Raw genomic sequence first — 17,246 nt, 5'->3', positions numbered from 1 at the left:
AACAACATGAACAACACCTTAATGTACATGTTTGTGGTTGTTAAGTAGCGAAATTCAGAGCTGTGGCTGAAGCAAGTTACAAAATTTACACCTAAACATTTATTACCATGCTGTAGGATTGTATCAACAACAGTCAATGCAGGTGTGTTTCAGTGTGTGTTAACTTATGGTTTAATAATAAAGTTCATGGTTTGCTAAGGTTCATTAATGCTGTAAATACTGTTAATAAATGGAAACGTAACTGTATTGCACTTTTATTTCCAAATCATTGTTATTGCTAGCACCTCTCTAGTTTCTGTGTGTATGTTGAAGTTAAGCTTTGTCACCACCTGGTGGTCATGATGTAGAAAACATCAGTCTGAATTCACGTAGTACCTATGGTTTCCAATCCCAGTTTGGTGGACAGAGTTGACAGAGTCTGTCTCGGTGAAAGATGACTTGTGCTTGTCTGCCACAACCGATGGGGCATAGCCTTTGTGCCTGCCTGTCACAGCGAAGGAGGAGTGGCCTTTCAGTCGCAGTGAATGATAACTTGGGGTGTTTCTCAAACAGAAGGCTGCGTCCTAGTGAAGATGTCTTTCCTAGAACAGTCCTTCCGAGGCTTCTAAGACCTAGTAAGGCCGCATGGCTACGTTATGAAGGTTTCATAAGAACATATGCATACAGCACCAACAGCTTGAGCTAAATAATAATATATTCAAGCTTAATTTAAATCTTTATATTAACTGACTTTATATAATGCAACACAGCGAATGCAAATTATATGACAACCGTCTGTGACCTCCCACACATAACATGGGCAGAATTTAATTTACAACAAAACAAAAAAAACAAAAGAAAACATGAATGTTTTCATCTCCAAAACATTTTTGGTCTTACATTTTATAACAAACTCAGGGAGCTCAGTGCCGGTTCGTGTCCCGCCATTTGTTCTGTGAATTTCGGAATGTGTGTAAAGAATTGTGGGTGATTGGAGGGCGCAAAGGATACACTGATGCATCCTTCAATATCTCTGAATGAAGGCCACAAAACGTAGGCTGTCTTCCAAGTATCCTTCAAATGGAGACAGCCTTTGATGGTGCTTTATGAGGTGGCAGCTGAGATATGGGGCAGCTGTGGCTCATGTGGTAGAATGGGTTGTCCACTAATCACAGAGTTGGCGGTTCAATCCCCAGCCCACATGCCAAAGTGTCATTGGGCACGACACTGAGCCTCAAGTAGCTCCCGATGGCAGGCTTATTGCTGTGTGTGATTGGGTGACTGTGAAACAGTATAAAGCTTTGCAAAACCGCAAAAAAAAAAAAGGTTAAAAAGCACTATATAAGTTCAGACCATTTACCATTTGCAGCCTTCCATCTAAGAAACACTCTTGGACTTGTGCCCGTCTGTCTCACTGAAGGTGTGGTCTTTGTGCCTATGTGTAGTCGCCTGTGGCTCAGGTGGTAGAGTGGGTTGTCCACTAATCGTACAGTTGGCGGTTCGATTCCCAGCCCAGATGACTCCACATACCGAAGTGTCCTTGGGCAAGACACTGAACCCCAAGTTGCTCCCGATGGCAAGTTAGCACCTTGCATGGAAGCTCTGCTACCATTGGTGTGTGTGAATGGGTGAATGAGAACCAGTGTAAAGCACTTTGGAACCGCTAAGGTTATATAAGTTCAGACCATCGACCATTTACCATGTGTACAGCATAAAGAAGCTGGGGTAAATTTGTGGTGTGCTATACTAATGCACTTTCAGAAATGACTGCTATAAATATCTGCTCTAATATTGAATTCTTTCTGCAACAAAACTTCCATTCCTAATGAGGTGAACTGCACTTTCAGGGCATTTTTATGAGTTATCAGATGCCACCAGGCGAAGTGAAAGTTAAATGAAGTGTATCATTTAATTACTTAGCTGGGCCTCATTAGGTCCTGGTAACTGCTCATTGGCTAAATATTAGCCTGTAGGAATGAAATTTCTCTAGAATACTTTATATTTCATCAGGCAAATGTAGTATTTCTGGTTTAAAAAAAGCAAAGCAGACAGATGAGAGCTTACTGTTTCCCATTTTATTGAACACATGAAAAGTCAAAATGGTTTGAGTTAGTACTCAGTATTTACACCAGTGAGAGAGAGAGTAGAGGGAGAAGGTGGCACCGGTGTATGATGTGGTAAAAATCTGTATACAAGAGTGAGAAGGCCCCTGCAGCTCAGAATGGATGGGTGGATGAGTATGTGAAGAGGGTTTTGGGAGGAGAGATGTGATTGATGAAGAAAGATAAGAATGTGAGTCAGCTCTAAGCCAAAAGACAGTTTCGGGATGGACTCGTTTGCTTGGCTAAGAGTGCGAGCTGTTGGAAACAAACTTTTCAGCCTTTTTTGATGGTTTACAATGTTGGAATGACGTGAGTACAGTGGTAAACTGCTAGCATGTAAACTCACATAGAAATTGGTCCCACATTTCAATCCCCAACACGACTTCAATCAGAGAAACACATGACATCATGAGGTGCAGCTTCTGGGTTCATGTACCAGAATTCCACAAATGAAAAAAAAATAAATTAAAATTAAAGAATAGTTTGGACAAAAATGTACACAATTTTCCACTCGCCCAAAACGTAGTTAATAATCCAAGACATTATGGGATCTGAAGTTGCTTCTTTAGTGTTGCATTGGAGCTAAAAGCTAATGTAGCTAACATGGAATGTACGCTTAATCAGGATTCATCTCAAAAGACATACAGGTAAGTTGGATCAGTAATACCATTTGTAATGAAATAGTTTCACAAAATAGAATACATCTGCATGAAAAGTATTACAATTCCACATAAATCTGCAGCTTTATGTCCTGAGGGAATGATTCTTCAACATGGCTGCTAGGATTCTTTAGCTTTGTAACCTCCTTTTGTCTTAAAAAAAAAAAAAAAGATATCAGAAACCACATAAGTAAGTCTGTTTGAGACATTGAACAATTCAATGTAGTCTGAGGTGAGTGTGTAATGATTTAGACAGAAACTAGCAGCGATAAACTTTCCTTACTTGTTAGCTACGTTAGCTTTTTGGCTCCATTACTTCCGAACAGGCAAATGTCAGACAAATGCTTGGCTGGTTGAGTTCATGTGTGGTGTAAATGATGTACATTTAAGACATTTTGCCAAACTATTACTTTGGCCTGTAAGTGCAAAACACGTTCACAAACCAAAAATGCAACAGCAACTTCAGTAAAACATCGTCAACTCAAAAATGGAAAGGCCCTTATTGAACATCACATGCTCGTCGATGATTATCTACAACGTGCAAGAGTTGGTGGGATATGGAGAGTTGGAGGCTGTTTATGAGCGATGTTTATTTTTTTAAAACAAGATAACTTAGATGCGAATGCTGAAAAGCCGGCTAAAGGAAGCAGGGTTATTCCAAAGAACGAATCACTCCTCACTATAACAACATCGTAATAAATTGTTATTGTTACTTATTGTTGCGTATCTCCAACGAGGATCTAACGTTTCCATTTTGAGTAAATAATGATGTTTTTCTGAATTTGCTGGTGTGTTTTTGGTATTGTTGTTGCATTTTTTGTCTGTCCCTTGATTTGCACTTACAGGCCACCACATTTTAATGTAATGTAAAAGAATGTCAAAAATACAAAGCAACAAAACATACAAACAAACAAAAAAAGTGACAATGTTAACAGCACATTTGGACAGAGCACTCAATTAGACCCATAAACAACAATGAAAGTCTTTTGTCACTGTTCTTCATTTAACAAATTTACTAGCAAACCTCAACACTAATGACATCTAGTTAAGAATACATTGCATGCTTGTTTCAGTTTTTAAAAAATAGTCGTTATGGACATGGTTACATTTTTGACTGGACCACAGCAGTGCTGATCATGGAAAAGGGACTCGGGCAGCTCGGCCGATTGATGTGAAGATGACGTGTCTGCATTAGTGCCGAGCTTTTATGTTCTTGGGGCACTAGACAACAAGGTGCTATAACATTTCTGATCGTGAACACATGATCTTGTTTTGCATCAGTTAAAGAGAGGCAAGTCGTGAAGGTCTTGGGCTTGCTACTAATCGATCACACCCATGTACACTCTCATACCTCCGAAAGTACACAATACAAACACGCTTAGAAAAGAAACCATTGTATTCACAGTTTACAGAGCAAAACCGTTTCCCAAAAACAAGAACGTGATTCTGGTCCCGAACTAACTCTTCTACTCCCATAGTGGTATGGAACGATCGAACCACTCAAACTACACACCTTTTAACATTGAAGGCACCTTCTCCTTTGAATCGTGATGAGTTTTCACGTATATTGGTTTGTGTCATTATATTTTGAATGGAATTTTACGGAGATGGAACATTATCTGTACTAATAGCTACACCTTTCACAACCTATGGATATTTCAAGTCTATGACAAAGAACACACTGTATTCACACTAGGATATATCACGCATTCACAGTGCACAAACTGGCAGACTAAAGGAACTGGAAAAAAAAACAGATAAAAACCTTTTTTTTTTTTCAAATATTTTAAATTGAGTACTATGGCTTAAATAAAGAAAACAATATGGCCATTTGTTTATTATGCATACAAAAAAAAGGTTTATATAAATGAAAATTCTCTATTAATTTTGCTTTGTTAGTGTTTAAATAGTACTTCATAATAGGTGGTACTACTGTTTAACAATTATTCAAGCTATGACCATTGCAGCAGTGGCCTTGTTCTCTTTAGGAGTCGTTTGATCTTCATTTCCAAACGCTCCGGTCTGGTCCTATCAAAGACGGAAATCTGGAAAATAACAGCAAGCTCCCTTTCTATTGATTTACACAAACAATTACTTAGAAAAGAAATAAAAAAAAGAAATGAAAAGCTGGACGTGATAACTAGGTGTTACTATAAAATGATCACAATATCTGAATCTGACCAGACTACGCCTCTCAGTCATTCAACTGTGCCTTCGTTTGTTGCATTGTGTGTTAATGGGAAAGCTTTTTTTTTGCTTCATGTTCATCAACATAAAAAAATATAAACTCGGGGTCATAATGAAAACAATAACCGTGGGGCATTATGGGACAAAATCTGCAAAGCAAGCATGCGAGCAATCTATTTCTAATTCTCAAAAATAAACAGTGAAAAAATAAAATAAAAGGCAGTTACTTTTATACATTATTTAAACACAACAAAACGGTTAAAATAAAATTCCCCAAATCCATGTGTAAAATAATAAAATAGGGCAATACTGCATGTAATAAAACAGTACTCAAAGATGGTAAAAGTATCGACTATATGTGTGTGCACAACGTAAAAGGCATTATTCAGGAGTAAAGCTAACGTTCCCAGTTATTAACTATTCACACTGATATTATGCTTCTCTTCCGAGTAAAAGACAGCTGAGATTGTTCTGAGGAGGTGAAGTAGAGTGCGCTAAAGGTTATAAAATTAAAAAAAAAAACAACAACCTTCCTGCTTTGTCTGAATAGGAAAAACAGAACGAGAAACAAACAAACAAACAAACAAACAAAAAAACCCAATAAAAAAAGGCATTTGCACGAGTTCTTTAGGCGCTCTATACATCTACAAACTCTTGTTCTGCAAACTCATAGAAGACACTGACTGAAGAAAGGAACCCTTTTTTAATTAAACCATTTGTTTCGATGTGGTAGTGACACTCTGAGGCCCTCGGATCAGAGGATCACGCTTTGCTCTCATTGCCGTTTGTCTGCGGGGCTTCATTGGGGACCGTCTTCACCTCAGCCGAGGGTTTCTTCACCTCCGTCTCGGGTGCTTTACTCTTCCCATCTTTGACAATCTTACCACTGGGGAAAGAGAGAGAGAGAGAGAGAAAGAGAGCGATAGAGAGGCACTTTGTGAGCTATAGCAATCATCCTCGTGAGTACACTTTAGTGTTTTGGGAAATTTATCCCAAGAGAAACAACACATTTCACACATTTTATCCTGACAGCAGAGATGGACCATTACAGGTCTTTTAATGAGAAGACGAACCCAGACAGAGTGATGTGATGTTGATGAGGATGACCGAGACAGTTTTTGTGAGCGAACAATAGCCAGATGATAATGGCGGCTCTCTCGCAGAAGCCCAGAAGCATCTACGCAAATGTTAACCTTCCCTTTGCTGTCACTTGAAATGTTTTTTTTTTTTCTCTGGGGGATGGCTGAAACAGCATACAAAAGCACTGCAGTATAAATTGTGTATAAATATGAGACATTAAAGAGGTAGTTTTCTGCCTATGCCTGATAAAAGAACTTTTTTCCCACATGATTTCTCAATGGACCAATTCATTGCCAGGCTAAATTGGCAGTAATGGAATTGACTAGCCTTGTACCAGTGTGCCAAATCATTCATAAATGGATAATGAATCATGAAAATGAATGACGAGCCTTGCGAGAGGAAAATTGGGGGAGACGCCACTAATTGCATGTCTGACATGTTTCCTCCCTTCAGACACGCTGTTTTATTTTGTAGGCCATCTGATCTGCAGTTATTAGCCAGTTATGCATGGCTGCTCGTTACACACATCGAAAGCAATGTGAGAGAGGCGACTGTTCAACTTCGGCTCCCTTTAAACCAAAACATGGGACCTCCAGGATGCGGTCAGTGCCCGCTACACTTTTCCACACCCGTCTGTCACAGCCACAGAGGACTATTGTGATGAAGAGAATGGGATCGGTGGAGTGCAGCCATCTCCCGTTACCATGTACACCATATCAGTGGCACGACACAATCTCAGCTGGGGGCTTAGTCAGGTTCAGCGGGCTGAGCTTTTGTTTCCTGTCCGAAAGTGATCTTCAATGCTTGGGACAGAGGCTGAGTATCATTAACTTCACCACTGCCAGCAGTTGAGTGGTATGACCTTCATCACAAATGAGGCCCGAGTCTGCTAGCAGCTAGCAAAAGCGAACAGGCACTTGGTGGCAGTCACACAATAATACGCTTTGTTTAGAGTCTTTAAAGCAAGAATAGCATCACTGAGGTGATGTAAAAAGTCAAACGTACACACATCTACTTCTTAGCTCAAGCAAAGGTGGTAACATTGCTAACAATAAAATCCCAGTAGGAGATAAAGGGGTAGTTTTCAGGTAACTGTTGTATCGCCCTAGAAGTGGGTCAAAAATCATAAAAGCTATGGCTAAAGTGCAGATGTCAACACTTCTGCTGAAACGTAGTCAGTTAGCTGAGATATGTTTAGCATTTGAGGATCGAGTAATATTGGAAATAGATTGCACCCAAAATGTTTTCTTTAAAAACATGGCCTACAGGTAATTCCAGTAGGAACCAGTAGGCAAATCTTACTATTTTCAAAGAGTGCAACTGGTAAGCAGTGTTGGGGAAGCTACTTTTCAAGCTACAAGCTACTTATAGTTTGAAGTTATTAAGCTACAGTCAAACTACCCTTTTAAAAAAGTAGTTAGCTACACTACAAGTTACTAACAAAAAGTAGCTAACTACTGTACACTGAAGCTACTTAAATGGGCAACATTTTTAGTATGTCATAATTGTGAATCAGCTCTGTGTAGAATTTTGCATGTGAATCATAACTGTGTAGAATTTTGCATAAAGGAAATCAAACACAATTTGAAATAATTCAGAACAATTATGAATTTATAATGTGCACATTAGGCTACTTATCCATTTAAATTGACAATCGCGTTCATCTCTATACGTGACCTTAAATGTGTGCGTGAACTCTTGGATGTCGTATTATAATCGAAGTATTGGACACAATATTTTATCTTTGATTTGCCAAGATTACATATAAAAGGTATAAGATTTATTATTTGATTCCTTAATACAACTTCAACAAATAAGCCATTTAATGCTCCATTATGGATAATAAGGATGAATGTGTCAAACTTGAATAATTGATACTTCCAATAGGCCAATAATAATACAAACAATTATTATTAATATTATTATTATTATTATTTGTCATGTAAGGTGAGTGCAGTCAGATGCAAATGCAGTAAAGGCTTTGTTGAAGAAAGGCCAGCAGACAAATCCAAATCGTATGGCTAAAACATGGTCATAACCAGGCAGAGAGTCAGGCGATCAGCAAACAGGTAAAACAGGATAAAAATCTGAATCACAGAACCAGAAACAAGAACAAGATCATATAACTGGGAAAGTGAGACGCAAAACACTGAAACAATACTTCGAAACTTAACAATGAGACAGGGGTTTAAATGTACAAACTAATTAAAAGGGGGAAACAGAAACAGCTGTGGACAATGACAACACATAAGTGAAACAACCAATGACAATACAGGGGCGGAGACAGGACAGAAACCATAAGAAAAGCACACGTGGAAACATAAAAAAAAGTCAATGAAAACGCAGAAGCACACGCTGTTTCGCTGTGGGCAGTTCACGTATACTGAATGCTCTGGTACTCAGTGCAAGGGGAAATTCGTGACATTATGATTATTATCAATATTTATGTATTTATTTAATTACCAGTGATTAATTAATTAATCATGGAAATATAAGAAAATATGTTAAGTTTTTTTTATCTATTTTTTATATCAGCTTTTATCATGCTGCTCCCTTAAACAAGAAACACAGTCAGACTGCTGCATTAAGAATATAAAATAAATCCGTCGGCATGCACCGATAAACTTATTGAATTATTTTTATTTTCTGTACCGCTTATTCTACTGGGTCACGGGGAACCTGGAGCCTATCCCAGGGAGCACGGGCACAAGGCGGGGCACAATCACTTACACACTCACACACCCACTCATACACCCCGGACAATTTGGACATGCCAATCAGCCTACCATGCATGTGTTTGGACTGGGGGAGGAAACCGGAGTACCCGGAGGAAACCCCCGCAGCACGAGGAGAACATGCAAACTCCGCACACACAGGGCAGGGGTGGGAATCTAAGCCCCAACCCTGGAGGTGTGAGGCAACTGTGCTAACTACTAAGCCACCATGCGCCCCTATTTTATTTTATTTGTAAGTTCACGTCTTCGTAGAACTTGTAATTATAACTTGTAAACTAGGAGTTTTCTGAGAGACTTGTACCACCTGACCACTGCAACGTCATGTGGAAACACTCAAATTCAGCAGTAAAATGTAGTTAAGTAGTTATCTCATAATATTTGTGTCATAATTCGTGTAATTGACTATTATTAATATCTTAATAAGCAAGATTAATCTGAAACTAAAGGAAAGACAATACAATAGTTTCATGTCATTTTGTAGTTGTCAACTGGTTGTCAACAACCAAGTCCAAGGACGTGAACAGCTCCGAGTAGAATGTCCAGGTTGTCATCTCGTAATTACGGTAATTCCGACATGGCGTGAATCATTGCCCCATACATCACGTAACAAACTGTGGTTGTTCGCTTTACGTGTCCAACAGACGATCTCTTCTTATCCATGTGAGGTACAATGAGGCTTTTAATTCCTGTGGAGCAAGCGGGCACTGCAGATATGCAAAGAAGCGCACCATTATAATTGGACAAAAAAAAGTAGCGTTTGCTTGTGCTACATTACTACTCATTTGAAAAAGTAACTTGTTACTGGAAAAACCACACTATTTTTAAAGTATCCGAGCTAATGACACACTACTGAAAAATGTAGTTAAGTTAGTAGCGTTGCTAGTTTTAGTTAGCTACTCCAACACTGCTGGTAAGAATTAGTAATGAAGCCTACTGGTTTAAATCATTAAATGGAACATATCAACTGGTTTGGCTCATGATGTTTACCAGAGAGTTAGTGACTATTGTTATTTATTTGCACAGCAGGTAATCTCACAGCTTCAGGGTCCCAGCTGGCTCCTGAGTTCAGGTTACTGTGGAGTCTCCCAATGTTCTCATGGGTTTATTCTGGCTTTTCCACTTACTTTCAACCTTCCAATACATGCTAGCAGGTGAGTTGACAAGTCTAAATTGCCCCTAGCTGTGTATGATGCAATGGACTGGAGTTCCAGCCAAGGTGTATTCCTGTCTTGCACCCAGTGTTCCTGTGATCCACTCCGGCTCCATTATTACCCTGACCAGGATAAAACAAGTGCTAAAGATGATCAGTATTAATATTAGTTTTATTCTGTTTTTCTATGGTATTTTCTTGGAGCCCAAAAAGAATATTAATTCTTTTCATTAAAAGACCTTTACATAGACTAATCTATCCCAATTATATTAGACCCCGCATCATAAAGCTTGAAGCTGGAATTATGAGGTTGTGAGGATTATAATATGGCTTCACTTCGAATTCAAATTTGTGTATTTAAAAATGAAATTTTGTAGTTTACCTATCTTGATCAATGTAAAGACATGATAATTTACATTGTCATTATATATATTTACAGAAAGGATTTGGGGTGAGACAGGCTTGCATTACTTGCTTACAATTAAAGATGCTAAAACTAAAGATGGTGATCTATGACATTTGGGGCAGAGGGAAAATCTGATCATTTAAATCTGATTTTTCAACAAACTGTTTAATCAAAGTCGCCATTTACATCCTGATTAAGTACCTCTAGATGCAGATTATCCACATAAAAACCTGAAAGTGCAAATGCACCCATTTGCAATAGATCTAAATGCTATCGCTCAAAACACTTTAGGAGGTCTGAGACGCATTTTAGCCATCTGTCATGCCAAGTCATATTAAATAACAAAAAACCCTCCCAATAGTTGATGCACGTGCTTCATGAATGCTGATGTTGCCCCTTTTAAAATATCTAGTGAGATTATGATTTTTTAAAAAATTTTATATGGCAACCGTCATTAAAAAAACACGAATTTAATGACCTGGTGTTTGAACGTAATGACCTGATGTGCATGTTAACACATTATCGGATTTTGGTCTGGCCAACTGGAGATGCATTTCACTACAAGTGTAGACATGGGCGGTGGTTAAAAATCTCAAGATATGATCCTGGTCAGGGTTGTGGTGAATTCCCAGAACACTGGGTGCGGGTTGGGGTTACACTGTGGATGGGACGCCAGTTCATTGCAGACCACCATCCAGACACACATTCACACTTAGGGGCAATTTTGAGTAGCCAATCGACCTGCCAGCCTGTTTTTGTGAGGAATCCAGAGAAAATCCACACAGACACGGGGAGAACATGCAAAACTCCACTTAGATGGTAACCTGTTACCAGGACTCAACCAAGGACTCTGGAGCTGTGAGGAAACCGCTTTGCAGCAAAATCCAGATACAATCCAGAGACGCAATGAAACAACCAGGTGAACATGAGGTCAAAGCTGCATGCCCAGTGAGAGAGAGAGTCAGTTGCACTATGGCCAAATCATATCAATTCATTCCGCCTGGATTCACAGTTTGAAAGCATATTCGAGCTGACCTGACACTCTGACAGTAGCAATAGTGGGCGCGCTGACGACGAATCACCTGAGGGAGCAGAGATAGTACCACCTCCCCGTCACACTCATTAAGACAAATCTCTTTCTCCATCAAGATTTAGCATCGCCTCAATCACACCTCGACTTGGGACACATTAAGACCACATATTGACTTTTTATTGTGCCCGTCCGTTTGTGAGTGCCTTGGGCATGAGGGAAGCTAAACAAGAAGGAATGCTCCGATTTATTTATGGCAGGAGCTTTCTGTTTGCAGTCACTTCTCTCAGAGATAACAGAGAAATCAATTAGTTCGTCCCTGAAAACAATTCCCCCCAAAAACGCAACCAATTTCACACTTTCATAATGGTGTTTACGTTTAACACCTGCCACAAATGATCCAATTTTCACCAGTGGCACAAAGTGATGCAGAGCAGCTATGTTTAGGAACACTGTACATCAGAGCACGTAAGAACAGACAATAATGGTGGCTACATGAGGATAGAAGATGCTTGTCCTTATTTTGCCAGGTAATAGGTGTCCTGGGTCTACAAGGGAGTAAAATTTGCTAAAACAAACTCAATCACCAATAGACTTTCTTTTCTTTGGAACAATGACCTGATTTGCAGTAAAATAGTGGTTTGAGTTATGCAGCATTCATAATGGCTTGTTCACTCACTACATGGCTAATCAAAAGTTATTTTTTTTATATAGTTTGCAACCTATAGAGATAGCTATTTTGCTTTAAGAAAGGATTATCCGTTTTATTTAAATGGTGCACTTATATAGCGCTTTTATCCAAAGCGCTTTACACTGTGTCTCATTCACCCACACACACACTCACACACCAATGGTAGCAGAGCTGCCATGCAAGGTGCTAACTTGCCATCAGGAGCAACTTGGGGTTCAGTGCCTTGCCCAAGGACACTTCAGCACGTGGAGTCATATGGGTCGGGAATCACTGCCAACCCTACGATTAGTGGACAACCTGCTCTACCACCTGAACCACAGCCACCCTAGTTCCATCACAGTTCAGGAATATTTGTCTAAGTCAAAGTTCAAATTGAAGCTAAATAAACCAATGAACGACATTTTAACCTATTATAGCCATATGGTTAGGAATAATAACGTCATGGTCTATCGCAAAGACAACAACAGCAGGACCCTAAATCAGCATTTTTGTTACTGTAAGTATATTAAGGGACCACCTTTTCCAGTTACACTTCCACTCAGTATGTGAAAGCAGAACAGAAAAGCACACACCCTAGCATCACAATTTCAAATCCCACTGATGCCACAGCCATCTGTGGCCTGGGGCAAGGAACCAAAATTGGCCATGCTCTCTAAATGGGAGGGATGGTATACTCTCTGCTGTCAATCACAGCAACATTTGAGGGTGTCTTTGAGATAATACATACGAAACAGGGCAGACCAGCACCTGTGAGTGGCAGTTCAAAAAGATGTGGTTGGCTGGCTTCACGTGTCTCTGAGGAAACACACATTAGCCTTCACTCTCCCCTGTTCTATGATAGGGGATAACTGGCTGAAGAGTAGAAATTGGCAGGTGACCAAATTGGGGAGAACATGGGGAAAAATTATACTGAGTATTATTATGCATTTTATGCTATGCACTACATCAAGCCAAACTGGAAAATAAAGTTTTGGTGATGTCACTTTACCAAGTTTGTGTTTTGCTGATCATTTTTTTTGGCTCAGGTATACATCACTTGGCAGAATCTCGACATACATCAAATATGCTTTCATAAGTAATGAATGTTTCAGGGCTGGAGTGCCATTTCCTCATGAAACACACTCAGATTAGTGAAATGAGGAGAGGCAAAGTGAGTGGAATGAATGTGGGTGTGTGGATTATTGAGGGAAGAGAGACTAACACTACCAAAAAAGGTAAAAAGTAGTGAGGACAAACACACACACACACACACACACACACACACACACAAACACACACACACAACTAGAGCCATACTCGTCCTGGCTGGGCACAGCTGGTGCACTGGTGGAGTTGGAGTCATTGGTCAGATCAGCATCTGATGCGTGGTGGGCTCCTCCATCTACCTGTGAGACTGTAGCTGAATCTGTATTTTGGATGGCATCTGTAGCATTTTTGGGTTTGGATGAAGAGGGAGTGGATTTGGGGATTTCTGAGTGCCGAGAAGCCTGGGTGGAGGGACCATCACTCAGGTCCACCAGTGGGGTGTCAGCAGGCAGGGAGGTAGGAGAGGTTACGTTGGCTTTGGGGGAGCTAGACTGCGGAGGGGCTGTGGTTTTGGGGTCAGGCGCAGGGGCGGTGCTGGAGTTGAGGGTGGTGCTGTCACTAGCAGGACTGTCAGTGACTGACTCTGAGTTAGTGGCTAAAGAGGGAAGCAAGTCCACTACTGTGGCAGTGGTATCAGCAGCATGCCTGAGAGGACAAGGGGAGATGAAAGAGAGGGTGAGATAGAGCAACAGAAAGAGAGAGAGAGAGAGAGAGAGAGAGAGAGAGAGAGAGAGGGAGAGAGAGAGAGAGAGACGGCCATATTATCAGGGAAAAAACAAGAAAAGAGTGGGAGGGATGCCAAAGCACACACATATGCATACAGTATAAGTGAGGGGTGGACGATATGGAAAAATCATATCACAATGCTTGAAAACATTGTCACAATACACAATATGTATTATGTTATTTAGCTTTGGAATAAAGTAGCAGCAAAGCAACAGAATCACATAAAAATGGTGATGACGGTCATTTCTAGTCCTGAAACCTGATCATTTTTCGATACAGGACCTTCTGTTTCCTGCATTAGTTGCAGATAATATGAGTGGGTTATGATGAGGAAAGTGTGTCTAAATCAGGGTAGAAGCTGAGAGAGAGACAGGAAGACATCGAAAAACGAGCTAATATCTGAATGGGAAAATGGGCTAAGCTAAAGTGTTGACCAGCGCCACTCACGCTGAGGCACTAGTAAAAAATAGTAAAAACATTTTTTTTTTTAAATCTTGAAGAATCAAGACACTGAGATTTTATGTATTTATACTGTGAATTAATGCACTATCTTTCTGAAACATTTAGCTGACATGGAAAAAAATACTAAATGTTCTCACTAAAGGCAAGCTAGCTACATAGCAAATGTAACTTAGCCACAATGAAGGAATAGCTATGACGAATGCTATCATTCCTGCTAATTAAAAATATTAGCCAGTTGTAAAATAAATAAATAAATAAATAAATAAATAGTCTAACAGCCAATAACTTTTCTGAATTATATTTCTTGATTCCTACATCACTATAACATTCCTGGTAAATATGGCTAGTAAAATTAGCAAGCTAATGCTTTGCTAGTGACAATGCTCCCCAACATGTTAAATGGTAACTTTTGTACAAGTGTCAACTTTTCAACTCTGGCAATTGTACATCTGAGAAATTGATCCTGTGTGAAGAAATAAGATAAGCTATTCAATTAGGATGAAAATAATGGCACCCAATAACAGGAGGAAGATATAGTGTGAATGTAGTGAATGTAGTGTGAGTGTAGTGAATATGATGCAATAGCTGAGGTGCATTACTGGAAGATTAACCACTGCTCTTAGGAGGCATTCTTTCATCATTTTGTCATTTAGAGCTCTCTGTGAACTTTTCCTTTTATGGGGCTTTGTTGGTACAACTAAATATCAATCAGCTGTGCCTTGAAAGCTTGGTAATTTACAGGCGATTAGCATTATCATCATATGCATGTTAGTATGAAGTAAAGCTTGTTTTGGCTCTATGAAAACATTTACAAAACTTACTCAAACATAACTGATAACCGTGCTGAAAAAAAAATAGAAACCATCAAAGAAATTCTAATGGTTTCCACTAAAATACAAATACAAACCATCAGCTGTTAACTATTAAAACCATTACCAAATGGTTTCCATTATATTACATTACATTAAGTACGTAGACTAGACATAACATGCAACCAATAGAAGGCATTACTAATAGAGACCCACAGGGACCATTACAATTTGCATTAAAACCAATACAATTCCTATTATAATCATTAAAACCATTACAAATTCTATGAATGTTTCTATTGTTTTTTCAGCAGGGAAATGATAAATGAGGCCCAAACTGCCAGCTATTTTCATTGTGCCATACTACTGTCAGAAAAAGAATGTACAGTGCTGTGAAAAAGTATTTGATTTATTCTGTTTTTGTCTATATCTCGTACAAAATGGTTGTAGATCTTCAAACAAAATACCACATAAAAATAAAGGCAACCTGAGTAAACTCACAATACAGTTATTATTTTTATTATTTTATTTAAGCAAAAAAAGTTATCCAAAATCTATCATCAATGTGAAAAACTAATTGCCCCCTTAAACTTAAAATCTGGTTGTGCCACCTTTAGCAGCAATAACTGCAACCAGACGCTTCCGGTAACTGGAGATCAGTCTCTCACTTACTTCTAGGACTAGGACTTACTCCTATGCTTTGGATCATTGTCTTGCTGCATAATCCAGTGGCACTTGAGTTTCAACTTACAGATTGAAGAACCGACATTCTCCTTGTATTTTGTTGTAGGGAGCAGAATTCATTTTTCCCTCAATTACTGCACGTTTGCCCAGCAAAGTATCCCCACACCATCACACTTCCACCACCATGCTTGACCGTAGGCATGATGTTCTTTTTGTGAACAGATGTAACAGGACCCTTGTCTTCCACTTTTGACTCATCAGTACACAGAACATTTTCCCATAAGGTTTGAGGATCATCATGGTGTGCTTTGGCAAAATTAAGATTAGCCTTAATGTTCTTCTGGGTTAGCAGTGGTTTTCACCTCGCCACTTTTCCATGGATAGCATTTTTGCCCAGTGTCTTTCTGCTAGTGGAGTGACCACTATGAACAGTGACGTTTATTGATGCAAGAGAGGCCTGTAGGTCCTTTGATGTTGTCAACGGCTCTTCTGTGACTTCTTGGATGAGTAGTTGCTGTGCTCTTGGAGGAATTTTGGAAGGTTGGCCACTTTTGGGAAGGTTCACTACTGTGTCAGGTTTTTCCATTTGGAGATAACGGCTCTCACTGTGGTTCTTTGGAGTCCACGCTCCTTTGAAGTAGCTTTGTAACACTTCTCAGACTGATGTATTTCAATCACCTTCTTCCTCATCATTTCTGGAGTTTCTTTCAATTTTTGGATAGTGTGTTACTGGGTAAGACCTTTTAACCAACTTCATGCTGTTGACAAAGTTCTATTTAAGTGTTGATTTGATTGAACACGGTTTGCAGTAATCAGGCCTGGTTGCATCTAGTCCAGCTGAACCCCATTATGAATACAATTTCATAGATTTGCGGAATTAGTAACTAACCCTAGGGCAAATACATTTTCACACAGGACAGTTGGTATTGGATAACTTTTTTGAAAAAAGTTTTGTGTTTATTCAGATTGCCTTTGTTTCATCTTAAATTTCTGAAACAATTTAATATGAGATATACACAAAAACAGAAGAAATCAGGATGGTGCAAATACTTTTTCACAGCACTGCATATAATTTATAATAAGTGATGTAATTTACCATGCTATCAATATAATATCGTCATCTAACACACTGCCCAATTGTAATGACTGCACCATGCAATTTCAATGTGAAAAAAGAACACATCTACGTTTGCACCTTGTCAAACACTCACGTATATAAACATGCACAGATAAAGCATAACGTAATTAAAGCACAGCATGGCGCATCTGTGAAAAACACTACATGACCGGAAAGACAAACATTAGACTTGGGAGTGTTCCTTCCCTGGAACTGAGCAGAGTAATTACACCAAGAGCAAAACCTCTAAGTGTCTGAATCACGTGTAGAATTCTGAGCATGGCTCCATTTCATTAACTGACCACGCGTAAATAGCTCTCCAGCAGGTAATGTATTAGCTTCT

At 39.3% G+C, this 17,246-nt stretch overlaps 1 protein-coding gene across 9 annotated transcripts in view; it reads right to left on the bottom strand.

The window, feature by feature from the left end:
* Positions 1–2,032: 2,032 nt before the first annotated feature.
* Positions 2,033–17,246, bottom strand: part of ncam1a (neural cell adhesion molecule 1a) — a 318,752-nt gene continuing 303,538 nt past the window's right edge. For 7 of the 9 annotated variants that reach the window (XM_047162039.2, XM_047162041.2, XM_047162046.2 and 4 more), the window contains 2 exons: positions 13,316–13,750; positions 2,033–5,813 (listed from right to left, as the gene is read on the bottom strand). In XM_047162039.2, the coding sequence (XP_047017995.1) occupies positions 5,690–5,813; positions 13,316–13,750 (559 nt within the window). In that variant the 3' untranslated portion in view covers positions 2,033–5,689. The remainder of the gene's footprint in view (positions 5,814–13,315; positions 13,751–17,246) is intronic. The other 2 variants (XM_053687995.1, XM_017492988.3) reach the window with 1 other exon arrangement.

This window comes from Ictalurus punctatus, chromosome 18 (assembly GCF_001660625.3).
Source record: "Ictalurus punctatus breed USDA103 chromosome 18, Coco_2.0, whole genome shotgun sequence".
NCBI classification, from domain to species: Eukaryota; Metazoa; Chordata; class Actinopteri; order Siluriformes; family Ictaluridae; genus Ictalurus; species Ictalurus punctatus.
Note: the sequence above shows the minus strand (reverse complement) of the source record. Positions and strands in the feature narration are given on the sequence as shown.